This window comes from Somniosus microcephalus, chromosome 16 (genome assembly GCF_052327205.1).
Source record: "Somniosus microcephalus isolate GS21.2 chromosome 16, FLI_Smic_1.0, whole genome shotgun sequence".
Lineage (NCBI taxonomy): Eukaryota > Metazoa > Chordata > Chondrichthyes > Squaliformes > Somniosidae > Somniosus > Somniosus microcephalus.
Genome location: NC_141002.1, coordinates 39,725,386 through 39,743,228, shown reverse-complemented (window position 1 = coordinate 39,743,228; position 17,843 = coordinate 39,725,386). Strand labels below are relative to the sequence as shown.

The 17,843-nt window shown below is 42.0% G+C and overlaps 1 protein-coding gene across 2 annotated transcripts in view; it reads right to left on the bottom strand.

Moving 5' to 3' along the window:
- The window catches only part of LOC147106088 (dynamin-1-like protein), a 64,543-nt gene that overhangs the window by 8,424 nt on the left and 38,276 nt on the right, over positions 1 to 17,843 (bottom strand). For both annotated transcript variants that reach the window (XM_086008847.1, XM_086008848.1), the window contains 6 exons: positions 13,962 to 14,054; positions 10,015 to 10,071; positions 9,293 to 9,361; positions 7,784 to 7,963; positions 7,100 to 7,209; positions 141 to 300 (listed from right to left, as the gene is read on the bottom strand). In XM_086008847.1, the coding sequence (XP_085864973.1) occupies positions 141 to 300; positions 7,100 to 7,209; positions 7,784 to 7,963; positions 9,293 to 9,361; positions 10,015 to 10,071; positions 13,962 to 14,054 (669 nt within the window). The remainder of the gene's footprint in view (positions 1 to 140; positions 301 to 7,099; positions 7,210 to 7,783; positions 7,964 to 9,292; positions 9,362 to 10,014; positions 10,072 to 13,961; positions 14,055 to 17,843) is intronic.

Here is a 17,843-nt window from a genome sequence, read left to right as displayed (position 1 = left end):
AGAAGCCTACAAACAGACTGCCTCTTCTGGCCAGGGATAATACATGGTTCAGGGATGAGAGGAACAATTCTATGAACTTGGATTATGAAAGATTCCACTTTGTGATATTAATAACAGTTTTTAAACTACACAATTAATACCTTTAGCATGTCTGCAGCCTCCTTCCTGCGCTGGGCCATGTCCTCTGATTCAGTAAGAAGGTCTTCCAGCAGCATTGACTTGTACAGTTGACCAACCAGTTCACTTTGTAGATTGTCCTTCACATAATTGACTAGGAAATTCATCACAGCTTTTGGCACACTAGAATAGCAGAAGAACTTAGCTAAGATACTTTCAATGATGGCATTATTTTTGTTGACAAATTACATGGAAATATATGCACAGCAACTAAACAGGCACTTCAACTTATATTAACTCAACTGAGAAATGTTCGATTATTTATCACTGGTCTCAATATACATTTGGACATCGCAAATACATAGGCCGTGATTTTGTGATCGGTGTCGGGATGGGTGCGGGACAGCTGTTTTCTGGGTTCCAGTCCCGCCCCCCAGCTACCTCTGCTCCACAGACGTGATTTTCCCTTGATTGACCTGGTTAAGCCCGCCCAGCAGGCTTACCGGCCACTTAACAGGAAGCGGGTCTGATGACGTCATTTGATGACGCGTCATCTGCCGGTTTCCTTAAAGGGACCACGCACAATTTTATTTTGACAGTTGATTTCTCAGTGTTTGACAGCATGGAGGTGCTGAAAACACTGACAATCACTGCACAAAGGCTCTCCAATGACTCCCTCCATATGCTGGAATAGATGGCAGCTGCAGGTGAGATGACAGAAGTGATCTATCACTGGTGAGAGAGGTTCTCCCAATGAAGTGGCACTGGACATATAGTTGGATTTCAAAACCTGTAAGCTAAAGAAATATGTATATGTTTTAAAAATGCAGTAACCAACACTTTCTTTGCTCTGAAACGCACCATGTGCAGCATTGCATCCTTCACACCACTTCTGCAGCTGTCATCTTTTCACAAACAGTACACCAGACTCGCAGCACGCCACACTTACCTGGCGTGGTGTCCGGATGTCGGGAAACCCGACCCAGAAGCATAAAAATCAAAGAACAGGCTGAAAACTGCTGACAAGTACCTGTTATTAGGCAGTTAATTGCCTTTAATCCGTTTCCCACCGCTAGGTGTCGGGGTCCATTCGCAAATTGGGGACCTGACACTTGGGAAAGCTGTTTGGAGGCAGGTTGACGGCGGATTCATGACCGGCCGTCAATCAATAGCACTTTAACCTCTGACCCGCCGGCAAAATCGCAGCCATAGCATCCAAAATTTTAAAAATATAACAACTTCCAAAATGTTTATTTCCAGCCAACTTCTTGAGCTTTGATTTAGAGATAACCTAACAGGGATCTATAACATAATCGCAGTAGGAATGACATGCTAAAAATTGGTTTCACTTTAAACTGCTTGTCCATGTAATTGATCTTTCAGTTTATTCATTTTCTTTGCTCACTTTGGGTGAATCATAGAAAGTTACAGCATGGAAGGAGGCCATTTCGGCCCATCGTGTCCGTGCTGGCCAACAAAGAGCTATCCAGCCTAATCCCGCTTCCCAGCTCTTGGTCTGTAGCCCTGCAGGTTAGAGCATCCCAAATGCACATCCAAGTACTTTTTAAATGTGGTTAGGGTTCCTGCCTCTACCACCCTTTCAGGCAGTGAGTTCCATACCCCCATGACCCACTGAGTGAAGAAATTTCCCTTGAAATTCCCTCTAAACCTTCCACCAATTACTTTAAATCTGTGACCCCTAGTTTTTGACCCCTTTGCTAAAGGAAATAGGTCTTTTCTATCCACTTTATCTAGGCCCCTCATAATTTTATACACCTCAATAAGGTCTCCGCTCAGCCTCCTCTGTTCCAAGGAAAACAGACCCAGCCTATCCAGTCTTTCCTCATAGCTAAGATTCTCTACTCCCGGCAACATCCTTGTAAATCTCCTCTGTACCCTCTCTAGTGCAATCACATCTATCCTGTAATGCGGTGACCAGAACTGCACGCAGTACTCTAGCTGAGACCGAACTACTGTTTTATACAGTTGATGAAGCGTAACCCCCCCTGCTCTTGTATTCTATGCCACAGCTAATAAAGGCAAGCATTCCATATGCTTTCTTAACCACCTTATCTACCTGGCCTGCTACCTTCAGGGATCTGTGGACATGCACTCCAAGGTCCCTTTGTTCCTCTACACTACTCAGTGTCCTACCATTTAATGTGTATTCCCTTTCCTTGTTAGCCCTCCCCAAATGCATTACCTCACACTTCTCTGGATTGAATTCCATTTGCCACTGTTCTGCCCACCTGACCAATTTATTGATATCTTCCTGCAGTCTACAGCTTCCTTCTTCAGTATCAACCACATAGCCGATTTTAGTATCATCTGCAAACTTCTTAATCATACCCCCTATATTCAAGTCTAGATCATTGATATATACCACAAAAAACAAGGGACTTAGTACTGAGCCCTGCGGAACCCCACTGGAAACAGCCTTCCAGTCACAAAAACACCCATCAACCATTACCCTCTGCTTCCCGTCTCCGAGCCAGTTTTGAATGCAACTTGACACTTTGCCCTGGATCCCATGGGCTTTTAACTTTGTGACCAGTCTGCCATGTGGAACCTTATCAAAAGCCTTGCTAAAGTCCATATACACTACATCAAACGCACTACCCTCATCTACCCTCCTTGTTACCTCCTCAAAAAATTCAATCAAGTTTGTCAGACACGACCTTCCCGTAACAAATCCTTGATTAATCAGTATCTTTCTAAATGAAGATTTATCCTGTCCTTCAGAATTCTTTCCAATAATTTTCACACCACCGAGGTTAGGCTGACTGGCCTGTAATTACTCGGTCTATCCTTTTCTCCCTTTTTAAACAAGGGTACCACATTAGCAGTCCTCCAGCACCACACCTGAAGCCAGAGAGGATTGGAAAATGGTCAGTGCCTCTGCTAGTTCCTCTTTTGCTTCGCTCAACAGCCTGGGATACATTTCATCCGGGCCTGGGGATTTATCCACTTTTAAAGCTGCTAAACCCCTTAATACTTCCTTTCTCACTATGTTTATTTCATCTAATATTTCACACTCCTCCCCCGATAGCAATATCTGCTTCTTCCCGCTCCTTTGTGAAAACAGACGCAAAGTATTCATTAAGAACCCTACCGACGTCTCCCGCCTCCACACAGATTACCCTCATGATCTCCAATAGGCCCTACCCTTTCTTTAGTTATCCCCTTACTCTTAATATATTTATAAAAACATCTTTGAGTTTTCCTTGATTTTACTTGCCAAGGATTTTTCATGCTCTCTCTTTGCTTTCCTAATATCCTTTTTAATTGCACCCCTGCACTTTCTGTACTCCTCTAAAGATTTGGAGTATTTAGCCCTTAGTATCTGTCATACGCCTCCCTTTTTTTCTTTTTCCTACCCTGTATGTCCCTACACATCCAGGGGGCTCTAGATTTGTTAGTCCCACCTTTTTTCTTGAAGGGCACATATTTGGTCTGAACCCTCCGGATCTCCTCCTTGAATGCCTCCCACTGCTCTGACACTGATTTACCTTCAAGTAGCTGTTTCCAGTCCACTATGGCTAAATCCCTTCTGAGCTTAGCAAAATTTGCTTTTCCCCAATTTACAATTTTTATTCCTGGTCTATCCTTGTCCTTTTCCAGAACTACCTTAAATCTAACAGAATTATGGTCACTAGCACCAAAATGCTCCCCCACTGATATGCCTTCTACCTGCCCAGCTTCATTCCCTAAAACTAAGTCCAGAACCGCCCCCTCCCTTGTTGGGTTTGCTACATACTGGCTAAAAAATTTCTCCTGGAAGCATTTTAGGAATTCCGCACTCTCTATACCCTTCACACTAATTTTATCCCAGTTAATACTGGGGTAGTTGAAATCCCTACTATTACTGCCCTATACTTTTTGCACTTCTCAGAAATTTCTCTACATATTTGTACTTCTATCTCCCTCTCACTGTTTGGAGATCTGTAGCACATTCCCAGCAGTGTGATCGCCCCTTTTTTGTTTTTCAATTCGACCCATATGGCCTCATTTGATGATCCCTCCTCACAGCTGTAATCGTTTCTTTAATCAATACCGCGACCCCCCTCCCTTTTTACCTCCCTCTCTATCCCGTCTGAAAATCCTGTAACCAGGAATGTCGAGCTGCCATACCTGCCCCTCTTTCAGCCACGTCTCTGTAATAGCTACAATATCATAGTCCCAAGCATCTACCCCCTGCCCTCAGCTCATCTGCCTTGTTCGCTATACTCCTTGCATTGAAGTATATACCATTTAGTACAATCAAACCTCCTTGTTGACTGCTATCTAGCCCTCGATTCCTCAGTCCTTGCAATTTACTTTCCACGTTTTTGTTTTCCAATTCCAGTTTTTCTTCCCTCCCTATTGACTCTATACTTAGGTTCCCATCCCCCTGCCAAGCTAGTTTAAATCCTCCCCAACAGCACTAGCAAACCACCCCCCCGCGAGATTATTGGTCCCGTTCCCGTTGAGGTGCAACCCGTATGGCTTGTATAGGTCCCACCTCCCCCAGAAATGGTTCCAATTCCTCAGGAATCCAAAGCCCTCCCTCCTACACCATCTCTCCAGCTACGCATTCATCTGCTCTATCTTCCTACTTCTGTACTCACTAGCATGTGGCACTGGTAGTAATCTGGAGATTACTACCTTTGAGGCCCTGCTTTTTATCCTCTTTCCTAGTTCCCTAAACTCTGCCTGCAGGACCTCATCTCTCTTCCTACCTATGTCGTTGGTACCGATATGGACCACCCTCCCCCCTCAGAATGCCCTGCAGCCGTTCAGTGACATCCTTGACCCTGGAACCAGGGAGGCAACATATCATCCTGGAGTCACGCCTGTGGCCGCAGAAACCCCTATCTGCTCCCCTAACTTATTGAATCCCCTATCACTATTGCTCTCCCTCTCCTCTTCCCCCCCGCCTGTGCAGCTGAGCCTTCCATGGTGCTGTGGACTTGGCTCTGGCTGCATTCCCCAGAGGAACCATCGCCCTCACCAGTACTCAACACCGAATACTGGTTGGTGAGCAAGATGGACTCATGGGACTCCTGCACTACCTGCCTGGTCACCCTCTTCTGTTTGACGGTCACCCATTCCCTCTCTGCCTGCACACTTTTAAGCTGTGGGGTGACCACCTCCCGAAACATGTGATCCACGTAGCTCTCAGCCTCACGGATGCACAGCAGTGACTGCAGCCGCCGCCAAAGCTCCATAACCCAGTGCTCGAGCTGCTGTAGCTGGCGACACTTCCCGTATATGTGGTCGTCCAGACCACGGGAGGTGTCCAGGACTTCCCACATGGCACAGGATGTGCATTCCATGGGTGTGAGCTGCCCTGCCATACCTCTAATTATCAGACTATTTACTAACCTAGCTGGAATAAACATAAAAACTTTAAGAAAGCCAAGTAAAAACACTTACCAGATACTCACCAATCAGCTCCCTCTTTTTGAACGTTTAGCTTTTAATCCCGGCTCTTAATTTAAACCAATGCCCAAGATGTGTGGAGTTTGCACATTCTCCCCGTGTTTGCGTGGGTTTCCTCCCGGTGCTCCGGTTTCCTCCCACAGTCCAAAGATGTGCGGGTTAGGTTGATTGGCTATGATAAATTGACCCTTAGTGTTAGGGGGATTAAATATGTGGGGTTACGGAGATAGGGTGGGATATGTGTCGGTGTAGGGGTTACGGGGATCGGGTGGGATATGTGTCGGTGCAGGCTCGATGGGCCGAAATGGCCTCTATCTGCACTGTGGGGTTTCTGTGATTTCTGTGATAAAGAGAGAAATACTGACCAGCTAATCACTTCCCTGCTTTCCTGTGACGTCACTCCTTGTTTTTGTTGTCAGGTCCGCTGCCTCCGCTGAAGAATGTCAGTGCTGAGAAACAAAGTTTCCTACTTCCCTCACTTAGTCAATATCAAGCATTCCCAGGCCAAATCTAACACAGCTAAATGCAGCATTAGCTCCAATTAATTTGATGAAACCTCCAGCCCATCTGTCAGGGCTGTATTTGAACCTAAATCCCCAAGGAGAGAGTGTGCAACCCACTGCACCACTCAGTCCAAGCTTAGTAACTCAACGTCATGTCAATAATATTTAAGTCTCCAATAATAATGCTATGTTTTATCAAATACTCAGCAGGGGTAAAAAATATATATACTGGCCTCAATCTGTTTTCAACACACCGGCCATAGAGATAGCAATATTAATGAATGGAAATACTCCAAAGGGATTCATTGGACCATCATCATTACAGCTTAACAGCTAAAACTGAATGTATACAGGGCTCCATGAGGCAGCTGTGTTAATAAGATCATTTTAAAATAAATTGGCCTGCACTAAAAACTAATCAAGAAGGAATAAATAAGGAGTGATAAATATATTCATACAAATATGACATAAAACAATCTATCATTATGTGTAATCTGTGGGACAGTTGTAGATGGATTTAATATTTTAAAAAGTCTCCCGACAGCTCAGCTGGTTACAGCAGTCGAAAGCTGAGCTGAACAGATCAGGAAGGTCCCATGTTCACTGCATGGTCATTGTTGAGTCAGCAACTCGCAGTCAGATTAGCAGAGGGGCGCTATAATTTGCCTCAGCATCTCTGGATTCCTATTTCGGATCACTATCCAGCAAACCCTGCTGAAGGTGCACATGCTTGAATGCCATGTCATGTCATGATGCCCTCTCCAATGTGTCTGCCTGACTAAACCCGTCTAGGCTCACACAAGTGAGGTACTGGAGGGTAATTAGCAGCTACAGAACTATATCCAAAGCAAGGAATTAAAATCTTCAGAGAATATTTATTTGAAGTTAGCTGTTGCTGCAAAAATGAAAGATTGCAAGTAGCATAAAAGCAAGAAATTTAGAGAAACAAAAAACGAATGTAAAAACTCTTTCAGTACTTTAAAGAGACGGTGCAGGGAATTTCGGTGTTGTAAACCAGGAACTGTAGACAAGAGCACCCATTTATTACAGAAACTTACCTGTCCTGGATGTTTTTTCGCACAATTAGAAAATAGGACTTGATCAGTCGTTCGATGACTTCACAATCTCGCTGCTCCCGTGCTGAAAGTTTACGCGAGACAGGAACACGCTGTAAAGGAGAGATCTATTTTAATTACTGCATGTTATAAACGTGACACACACTATAAAAAATGTGAACACTTGCTTCCATTGTTTACTGTACATCACTGTAGCATTCTGAGAAAGAGAGCAAATTATGTTTTTAAATCTACTAACCCTGGCACAAGGAAACAAAACAAAAGTGAAAATAGAGATATTTTGGTTCAGCTTTCCAACAAAATGCTAGGATTAATAATTCTGCCACTTTTACCCATCTCCCCCTATCCTTAATAAGCTTCACTTTCACAGGCAACTTTTCTAAGCTGTCATCAGTGTTGCTTTGCAAGAAATATACTTCTGCCAAAACCAAACAAACAGTCATCAGAATTTTCCCTCCCAGATAGGAGCTGATGCACAATGAGATCTGGCCAAGAGATGATGAATGAAGGCAAACAAGATTGAAAGGAATTAGAGAAATGTTGGTGCTTTAGATATTAAAAGGCATGGTGAACCTATCACAGTGTCAAACTGCCACATGTTCACATATTAGAACTATCCTATTATGCAAGGAACAGAGAATGACTGAAAACAGAATTACAACCAACCACATCGAGGAAATTTATTGATGGTCCCTTGTGAGGACTGCCAGGAGCGAGCTGCTTAGGCTTTTCTTCAGATGATCCTTCATCTGGCTTTGATGTAGATGCTTTCAACATTCCTCTCCAGCTTCCAGTTGTTGCTCCATCCTGATTCCCATTCTGTATTGGGACTTCTTTACCTGAAACCTGGGGCGGGGTAGGAGAAGTAACAACAGCAATAACAAAGCCATTACTTAAATGTGTTCAGCCTCTTTAACTTCAATCCCTTATACAATTGTTAAGTATTTCTGAAAGCTTACCAGCAGTATACACTGTGCAAAAGCTGGATAATTGCACACACACAAGCATACAAGGGAGGAGTGCAACATTTGAACCACTGGACAGGAAACAGAATCCTCAATATGTATCCGAGATTATTGAGAAATAAATACCAGTTCTCCCATCACTAACATAACTTGTCCTACTGTTAAATGCCAGTTTTATTTATTGCCATGCACCACACTCAGTCAGCAGCACATACCCAGGACACTGTACTAAATCAAAGTCAATGGTCAGCTTTTAAATCAGTGTGCGTTATTTTTTATATTAAATTCCATTTTAATGTTTTCTCCAATGCATATCACTATTATCGCAAAAGTGTGGTGCTGTGCATTTGATTATAATTTATGTAGAAGGTTCTTACTAAATACTAAATAAAAGGGAGCTTATTACATATTAGTGTGACACCAAACAGCAACACCACAACCTCCTTCTGCCAATCTTCCGGTTTAGGCTTTTCTTTAATAATGCTGCCTTTTACATGAATTTGAAGTGGTAATATTAATATTTTGTTTCTATAATTGCTGACAGTAAATTTGACACGATACCACATTCTCCTACATACGTGTATTGAGTTCAAGATATTAGCTAAGAAATACAAATATTAGGAACAATGTCTTGTAAATTTAAGACTTAATCCTGCTTTTAAATCATCCACTTTATAAGGTCTTCTCTATAGGTTTGCATAAGCCAAGTTTCTTTATGCTGCTGTCTATATAATTAATCCATAAAGTTTCTTCTTATCATACAAGAGCACAATAGATACAGATAAAGACAGCCATTCAGCCCATCTCAGTTCCTTCATCAGATTTCAACTGTTTCTTAAATGATGTGTCTCCGCTATGCTGCCCAGAAGTCCATTACCAATGCTGATTAGACTGTATGTGAACAAGAATTTCCTGACATCAGTTCTAAATGTGCCTTTCACTAGATTGAATTTGTGCTCTCTTAAACTTCCATGGTTTAATTTGAAGTGATACTCAGGGCTTACTTTTTCCTATATTGTTTGCTTCCTTATATACCTGTATAAGGTCACTGACCACTCAGCGTCTTTCACAAGAGTCAGATATCAAAGCACATGTAGGTACTGTGAAAGCTGGAAGGGATTTTCAAAACATGAAGGACAAATTGGAGCCATCATCAGTTTATGATAAAACATGGAGCCACAATAAAGCATGTAGCAGATAGATGACCAACCTTTCCTTCAAACTCAGCAGACGAGGCTTCCTGGGAAGGAGCTGACAAAGCACTGGGAGCTTTAGAAGACTGCGTGTAAAGAAAAGCGGGAAAAGAAAAATGTTGAAAGGTGAATAAGTGAAATGACTATTTTCTTCCAGTAAAGGTGTAGCTGTAAATAAAACATTTATGCCTAGTTCATAAAGCATTATTGGCATTCTTACAAGTCCATCTCCTTTTCAGAAATACTGTGGCTAAACAGTGAAAACATTAAGCTATTTACTGGACAAATACTCCCATGCCAACTACCCTAGCCAATAGTTGGCAAGGACTTCAATACTTTCATCCAAACAAGGATCACGTAAAAATCATTTTTTGCTATAAAAACCACAAACAAAAACAGTTCCTTTCCCTTCCCACTTTATTCAATAAGTATTTTTTTTTAATCCTTCTTAGTTGCCTTTTCTGCCTGCAGAGTTTTCTGGCAACATTTATGTCAGACCTTGGTTAACACTTGTTTAAGCAGGTGCCAACAAACAGCCTTCTGCTTTTTCCTTCATGTCTGTCTATGTCTCATGTCCATTTTCTGCCTCTCTCCCTCCCCTCCCCCGCCACCCTCAACAATAGTGAGGAATTTGCCAAGCAGAGCAGAGAGGTTGAACCTGCATTCTATTACCCTATGATGAAGGACGTTATTGCAACAGCACAATATGCCACTGACTTTAGCTTCCCTCAAATCTCACCTTATCTCGAGATAAAGCAGAGGGCAGCTCCCTTGCTAACCGGTTACGTCGTTGTTCCTGAGAAAACAGAAACCCATCACATTCTGTAAATACAAAAATCAGAATTTTTTTTTTTAAGTTAAACTTTTTTAATTTACAAGTAAAGTTCCTCTATTTTTACACCCCTAGGGAAATGCATCAACTACCGAAGACCGGGTAGGTGAACGACTTACTCCCAAGATCTCTTACAGAGCCACGCTGAGATGGCTGCCAGCCTGTGCATGACAGTAGCCTAGATAAATCTCCTCTCCAATTTCCTCTTGTCCAGTGGATAAGCATCTGGGCCCCATTCAGTGTCTCCCCAATCCTGAGATCAGGAACTCTGATGCCCTGCAATGCTGCTCCAACATGTTACACCAGCGCAGTCTGAAAAATATTTGAACCTGGCTCTGGTTATCTGCCAGTAGGTTCGCTGGTAACATCTCAGTGGGTGTCACTGGGTAACAGTCGCCATTCAGCACGTGAAATACAGATTTTCTGCCGTTCCCAATTTATTTCTTGATTTTATTTATCTAATTTGTCTGTGACTGTCACATTTTCACTGTCATAGTTATGGATAAGAGTAGAAACTGATTTCAGTGTTTGGGTATTGGGGAGGGGAAGGGGGCAAAGAGTTGTCTCATAGGCACATTATTACAGTAAATGGTACTTGTTAGAATATTAACCATTTTCCCATCAGACCCTGCCTGTGTACAGCAAGTTAAAATGTCCTTGCGACATGCTGACTCCTGACATACTAGCTCAGCTTACAGATAACAGGTTTTGTTTTGGAACAAGCTGCAAGGATCAGACACTTCCTGATAAGTCGCGGGATATTAATTACTGGGTCGCACAGAGTTACGACCCGAACTTTGAAAAACACTGTACTAGAGACAGTGTGGTCGCACCACAGCTCCAAGAATGCGGAGTTGCCAAACCTTTTTCTCCGTAAACTGGAACTTGGGAGTGCATTTTCCTTGTAACTATTTGAGAAGCACCTCGGGACTGTCTTTACGGTAAAGGCGCTATATGGTGGGTTATGTTGTCACGTGTACCATTCCCACTTATAAGAGAGGGTAGCGCTGATCTGAGCTGAACTGTCACTAGGCCTCTGCCTGTGCCTGCGTTGTGGAGGTTCCTGTGAAGGGGATAGGTTTCCCTGGATTCCTTTGTCATCCAGAGATCTGAGTAAGAGCAGGAACTCTTAGCATTAAGGAGAAGCCACATGCTGCTGTACGTATATCATGTGTTACCGTCTGTGACAATAATGGATCATTTTGTAATTAGAAAAAGATGTTCGGAAACTCAATCATCAAATCCATTTACATCTGAAAAGTAATGTCGATGGCTAATTATTCCTTGAGGTGAAACAGTTAAAGCTAGCATGTATTGCCCTTTATTGTGATTTTATGAAAACTCTGGTCAGAAGATATTACTGTTTTGAGTCGTGGGGATGTGTTTGTCCGCCACTGGGTCACGAGAAAAAAAAGTTTGAAAAACACTGTTCCAGAGGACAATAACAAGCCTGTAAAACAGAGATGGAGGTCGAAGAGGTTAGGACACTACATAAACAATTCACCTTGAGTTGGTGGCGTGGAGTCAGCTTGGTAGGATAATTAATATCTAGAAGATAAGGACAGAGATTCGTATGTGCAGCCCAAGGCAGCCAAACAGTATAAAGATAGAGCATTCTCCTTCCAAAAGTTAGAACTCTCAGCACAGTTGGAAGTTCATAGCCTAGTTACAGAGGTCGAGCTTAATCATCTTGAAGTCCATGGGGAAACCAGTTTGTATTAACTGCTCGTCATTTAATGTAATACTGTAGAATAGTTGTACAAGAATACTGTTATTAGTCAATGTATATTAAAGCTTGTTGTTTAAAACCACGCTGGCCCGAATCACGTGGAAGTTATTGTTGAAAGACTAACGACCTTATGTTGCAACAGTAACTACGGGAAGAAATCCACCAACACTACTGTAGTTCATTCTTCTGCTCCCGAGCAGTTCCCGCTCCCCTGTCTGTTCTGGACTCTCCAGCAGCAGTGCTCCACTCACCAACTTCTGATTCCGTCGCCTAATCTTTGTCTCTATGGTTGTGTCGGCATTAAGTAGCAGCAAAGCTTGGAAAATTCATTTGAAGTCTGTTTCTCCAGGGAGCCTCAGTGAATTATTGGCAACTCTACAGAAAGCATCGAATATGATTTTCATGCGCATTAACCACTCTGTTTGCGAGACTAGAAGCTAGAGATGGGTGAGCAGGAGCCAGAGAGGCAGTGGGAGACTGGGTTAGAGAGGCGCGACGGAGACTAAGAGCATGCAGGAGACCAGCATCCAGAAGGAGCAGGATACTGGCACTGCAAAGGGAGAACTTTGTGTTATAGTGAGAGCTTCAACAAGACAGCAATGGAAATTTGAATTTGATGCAGGTAGGGATAGAACCTTCGAGCATAGAAGGTAGCCATTCATCCCAACACATCTGTGCCAGCTCTTTGCTAGAGCAATCCAAAATTAATCCCACTGCCCTGCTCTCTTCCAATAGTACTGCATTTTCCTCTGCTTCAAATATTTATCCACTTTTCCCTTAAAAGATGTAATGGTCTTTGCCTCAATCACTCCCTGTGGCAAAGCGTTCTATGCTCCAACAACTCGATGCATAAATAAGTTTTCCCTAACATCGCTCTTCGTATTAAATTGATGACACCCCCTAATTACAGACATGCTAACCTGAGAAAATAGTCTTTCCCAATTCACTATCATAACTCAACATTAAAAGAAAAACTATTAAATGATTCTTAACCTTCTTTGCTCCAGTATAAATATTCCTGGTATCTCAAGTCTTTTCCATAACCATAGTTTCCCACCCCTGCCCTCATCCTGCCTTACTGTTCAAAGCGTTTTTCAGCTGGAAAGTGTCACCTTTAATGTGGGTTGCTTTATATGCCCATGTTGTAATCTGCTGCAATAATCGAAATATATACAACAATAATATTACTGCGATCACTAAACAGTCTTTATGAACGTTTTGTGGTCAAGGTGAGGGTTCAGTGCTGAGAAATGAATCACTTTTCCATTTTGGGCACCAAGAGTCAGCATGAAGTACTCCGAGGTCACTAGCCAAGAGAAATGTGGCCCAACAGCATGTCTTGAAATCTAAAACAAATCTTAAATCTCAGAAAAGCACCTCTTTATACACCAGTCACCACCATTCCTTGTCCCCTCTGACTGAGAATACCAGTTTAATGCCAAGAACAAAAGTGCCCATCATTTAGCATAAATAGGTAAGCTTACTCAGAAATGTCTAAGGGGGGGAATAATTCATGCAAGAAATTTTTTTTAATTAGAAATTATAATCATGTAAAGTTAGAAAAGGTGTTCAAGACTGTACTCTGCTGTCTCAGTTTTCATAGTTTAAGATATAACTTTGCTCCAGTCTTCTAAAATATTCCCAAATATTGATTATTCTTATTTTTGCATATTTGTTTTTGGACTGAGTGATATCAAAATAGATTACATTTTTAAACAAACATAAGTGTTTGCTCTAATGAGTGACATTTGCTTAGTATACTTATACACTGCAATGAATAAAGTAGATAGCTGGTTCACATCCCTTCTATGCTAGGCTGAATGTAATTAATGCCCTAGATCTTACCACCATCGATGGAAATGCTTGGACAGCAACACATTACAAAGAATCAGTGCCTGTGGACCACCCATTCATATCCCTTGGCTTTAAATGAACTGTTAATTAAAAATGTTTCTATAGAACTGTATATTTTTAGTATTTCCCTATAAAATACTACAAATATTCACAGAATATAACACAGCACATAATTTTTGTCAACACTGAGACAAATTATACATTCAGGATTGGAAAGTGAGAAAGCATATTCAGTAATCAGAGTTTTACAAACTCGATGCATAAATCTTACCTCGATGTTACTGTTCAAAATACCACAGGCATCTGCAAAGTCAGGGTGCTTTGTATTGATGTATGCAAGCTCAATGGCAACCAAATTGTGGACCTAGAAGAGATTAATTAAAAAGACCTTTAAATAGCAATGGTTGAGATGAATAAGCCAGCTGGCATCAGTCATACCAAGCCCAGGTTAAATCCACTGTTTGTTTGTATATTTGGAGCTAAATAATCTTTAAAGCCATTCATATCCTCCCACAGGATTCAACGTCCCTACTTACTCAATTATATCAAAAACATCAATTATATCAAAAACAGCAAAGTGGTCAGAATTTTACAAATATTTACAAAAAGGAAATTTTCAGTCACACAAGTAATGTGATATATAGTTTGATAGCATACTTTTATTACCACTACATGCTAGCAAGTTTGTACCCAATATAAACACACACACACATATATGCACAGGGTACAAGACAATAAACTAATTTTTTTTTTTTTAAACTCGTTTATGGGATGTGGGCGTCACTGGCAAGGCCAGCATTTATTGCCCATCCCTAATTGCCCTTGAGCAGGTGGTGGTGAGCCACATTCCTGAACCGCTGCAGTCCGTGTGGTGAAGGTATTCCCACAGTGCTGTTAGGTAGGGAGTTTGACCCAGCGACGATGAAGGATCGGCGATATACTTCTAAGTCAGGATGGTGTGTGACTTGGAGGGGAACTTGGAGGTGGTGGTGTTCCCATGCACCTGCTGCCCTTGTCCTTCTAACTGGAAAAGGTCGTGGGTTTGGGAGGTGCTGCCGAAGAAGCCTTGGCGAGTTGCTGCAGTGCATCTTGTAGATGGTACACACTGCAGCCACGGTACGCCAGTGGTGGAGGTAGTGAATGTTTAAGGTGGCGGTTGGGGTGCCAATCAAGCGGGCTGCTTTGTCCTGGGTGATGTCAAGCTTCTCGAGTGTTGTTGGAGCTGCACTCATCCAGGTAAGTGGAGAGTATTCCATCACACTCCTTACTTGTGCCTTGTAGATGGTGGAAAGACTTTGGGGAGTCAGGAGGTGAGACACTCACCACAGAATACCTAGCCTCTGACCTGCTCTTGTTGCCATAGTATTTATGTGGCTGGTCCAGTTAAGTTTCTGGTCAATGGTGACCCCCCAGGATGTTGATGGTGGGGAATTCGGCAATGGTAATGCCGTTGAATGTCAAGGGGAAGAACTTTACACCTCCAATATGGCAATACAGAATCACAGAAGTTTACAACACATAAAAGAGGTCATTCAGCTAATCGTGTCTATGTTGGCTCTTTGCTAGAGCAGTCCAAAACTAAACCCATTTATTCAGTTTTTTCTTAAAATATGCAATGATCTCTGTTGCAATTACTCCCTATAGCTAATACCATTGTGGGAGCACCATCAGCATAGGGACTGCAGCAGTTCAAGGAGAAAGCTCATTGCCACCTTATCAAGGCAACTAGGAATGGGCAATAAATCAAAATCATTTATAATTTTTAAAACCACCAAGATATCCTCAGCCTATCTCTGCTCCAATGGAAATATTTCCAGTATCTCATACCTATAGTTTTTCAATCCTATCATCCTAGTAAATTTCCACTATATGGTCTCTATAGCTTTAATGCTCTTTTGATAACGGGGTGATAAAAACTGCACACAGCGAGTCCAATGCCCTAATCACTGCCTAGTGCAAATTTATAATTTCCTCTTTGCACTTGTACTCTATGCTCCTATCTAAAAAAAACTAAGTGCATTAAATTATATCTGGCACCCGAGTGCCCATTCCGCTAACCTGCCTGTGCCCTCCTGAAGTCTTTTATGGTGCTCCCCACTGTTTTCCAAACCTCCTACTTGTTGTCAGCAAATTTGGATATTGTGCTCTCTATGCCCAGATCCAAATCATCTATACATATCAAAAACAAAAGTGGACCCAGCTATGATCTCTGGGGTACACCATTTCCAATTCTTCTTCAATCTGAACACCCATGAATCTTAACCCTTGGTTTCTCGTCCGTTCATCAACTTTCTATTCATCCTGCTACATTTCCTCTTGTAACACAAGCCTCAATTTTTGTAACAAACCTCCTGTGAAACACCTCATAAATTGCCTTCTAAAGTTCCATACACACCACATCTACTGCTTTCCCTTTACCTATCCAATCAGTCAGTTCTTCAAAAAAAAAACTCTCAAATTTGTCAAACGCAAATTGTCGTTAACAATTCCATGCTGACTGTTCTTGATTATTCATGTAATGTTTTCTATAACTTTTCATCCATGGATTTGGATGTTCATCATGTTTCATTCTGATTTCACAAGCCCATTGTTTTCCCATTACTTGCACAGCAAACTCAAAGGCTATGTCACAGTTCGATTGCTCAGTTCAATTGCTCATCAGCGTGGGTCCACAGTACAAAACCACTCGAATACTGAAACCTTCCCCTTTACAAGCCTGGATTGGTACTAAAAATATTAATGTAAGTTATAGTGCTTATTTCTCTCAACAGATGAATCATAGAATGAATCATAGAATGGTTACAGCACAGGAGGCCATTCAGCCCATCAAGCCCATGCCGGCTCTCTGCAAGAGCACTTCCACTAGTCCCACTCCCCCGTCCTTTCCCCGTAGCCCCGCAAATTTTTTCCCTTCAGTTACTTATCTAACTTCCTTTTGAAAGCCGTGATTGAATCTGCTTCCACCACCCTCTCAGGCAGTGCATTCCAGATCCTAACCACTCACTGCGTAATTTTTTTTCTTCCCCTTATGTCACCTTTGGTTCTTCTGCCAATCACCTTAAATCTGTGTCCTCTGGTTCTCGACCCTTCTGCCAGTGGGAACAGTTTCTCTCTATCTACTCTGTCTAGACCCCTTATGATTTTGACCACCTCTACCAAATCGCCTCTCAACCTTCTCTGCTCTAAGGAGAACAACCCCAGCTTCTCCAGTCTATTCATGTAACCATTCTTGTAAACTTTTCTGCACCCTCTCTAAGGCCTTCACATCCTTCCTAAAGTGCAGTGTCCAGAATTGGACACAATACTCCAGTTGAGGCCAAACCAGTGTTTTATAAAGATTCTTCATAACTTTCTTGCTTTTGTACTCTATGCCTCTATTTATGAAGCCCAGGATCTCGTATGCTTTTTTAACCGCTTTCTCAACCTGCCCTGCCACCTTCAATGATTTGTACACATATACCCCCAGGTCTCTCTGTTCATGCACCCCCTTTAGGATTGTACCCTTTAGTTTATATTGCCGCTCCTCGTTCTTCCCACCAAAATGTATCACTTTGCACTTTTCTGCGTTAAATTTCAACTGCCATGTGTCCACTCATTCCACCAGCCTGTCTATGTCCTCTTGAAGTCTATCACTATCCTCCTCACTGTTCACTATACTTCCAAGTTTTGTGTCATCTGCAAATTTTGAAATTGTGCCCTGCACTCCCAAGTCCAAGTCATTAATATGTAATGAAGAAAAGCAGTGGTCCTAGTACCGACCCTGGGGAACAATGATAAATAGAAAACCTAGTAGAACACAAAGTCATTCTTATTTCAGCATCTACAGATTATTTCACTGTAATAGTTTTATTCCAGTTTACTCCCCTAAGGCTTTTTCAATGATGGCAAATTACATCCATGAAATAACAGTACTAAGTTTGCTAAAAGTCAAAAATTCACACGTCTTTGCTAAAAAAAAATCTGCAATTTCTTTTTAAAACATATTTGAAATACTGAAAAATTATTTTACACCACCCAATTAACAACTTTAGCAACTAATTCCTCTCTCTAAGGCTTTTTTGTACTTCATTGCCACTACAATGTACCAGGTCCCTTCTGGGAGGCCAACTCCAGTTTCTGCCACACAATGACCTAGATCCATAAAAGCACATAA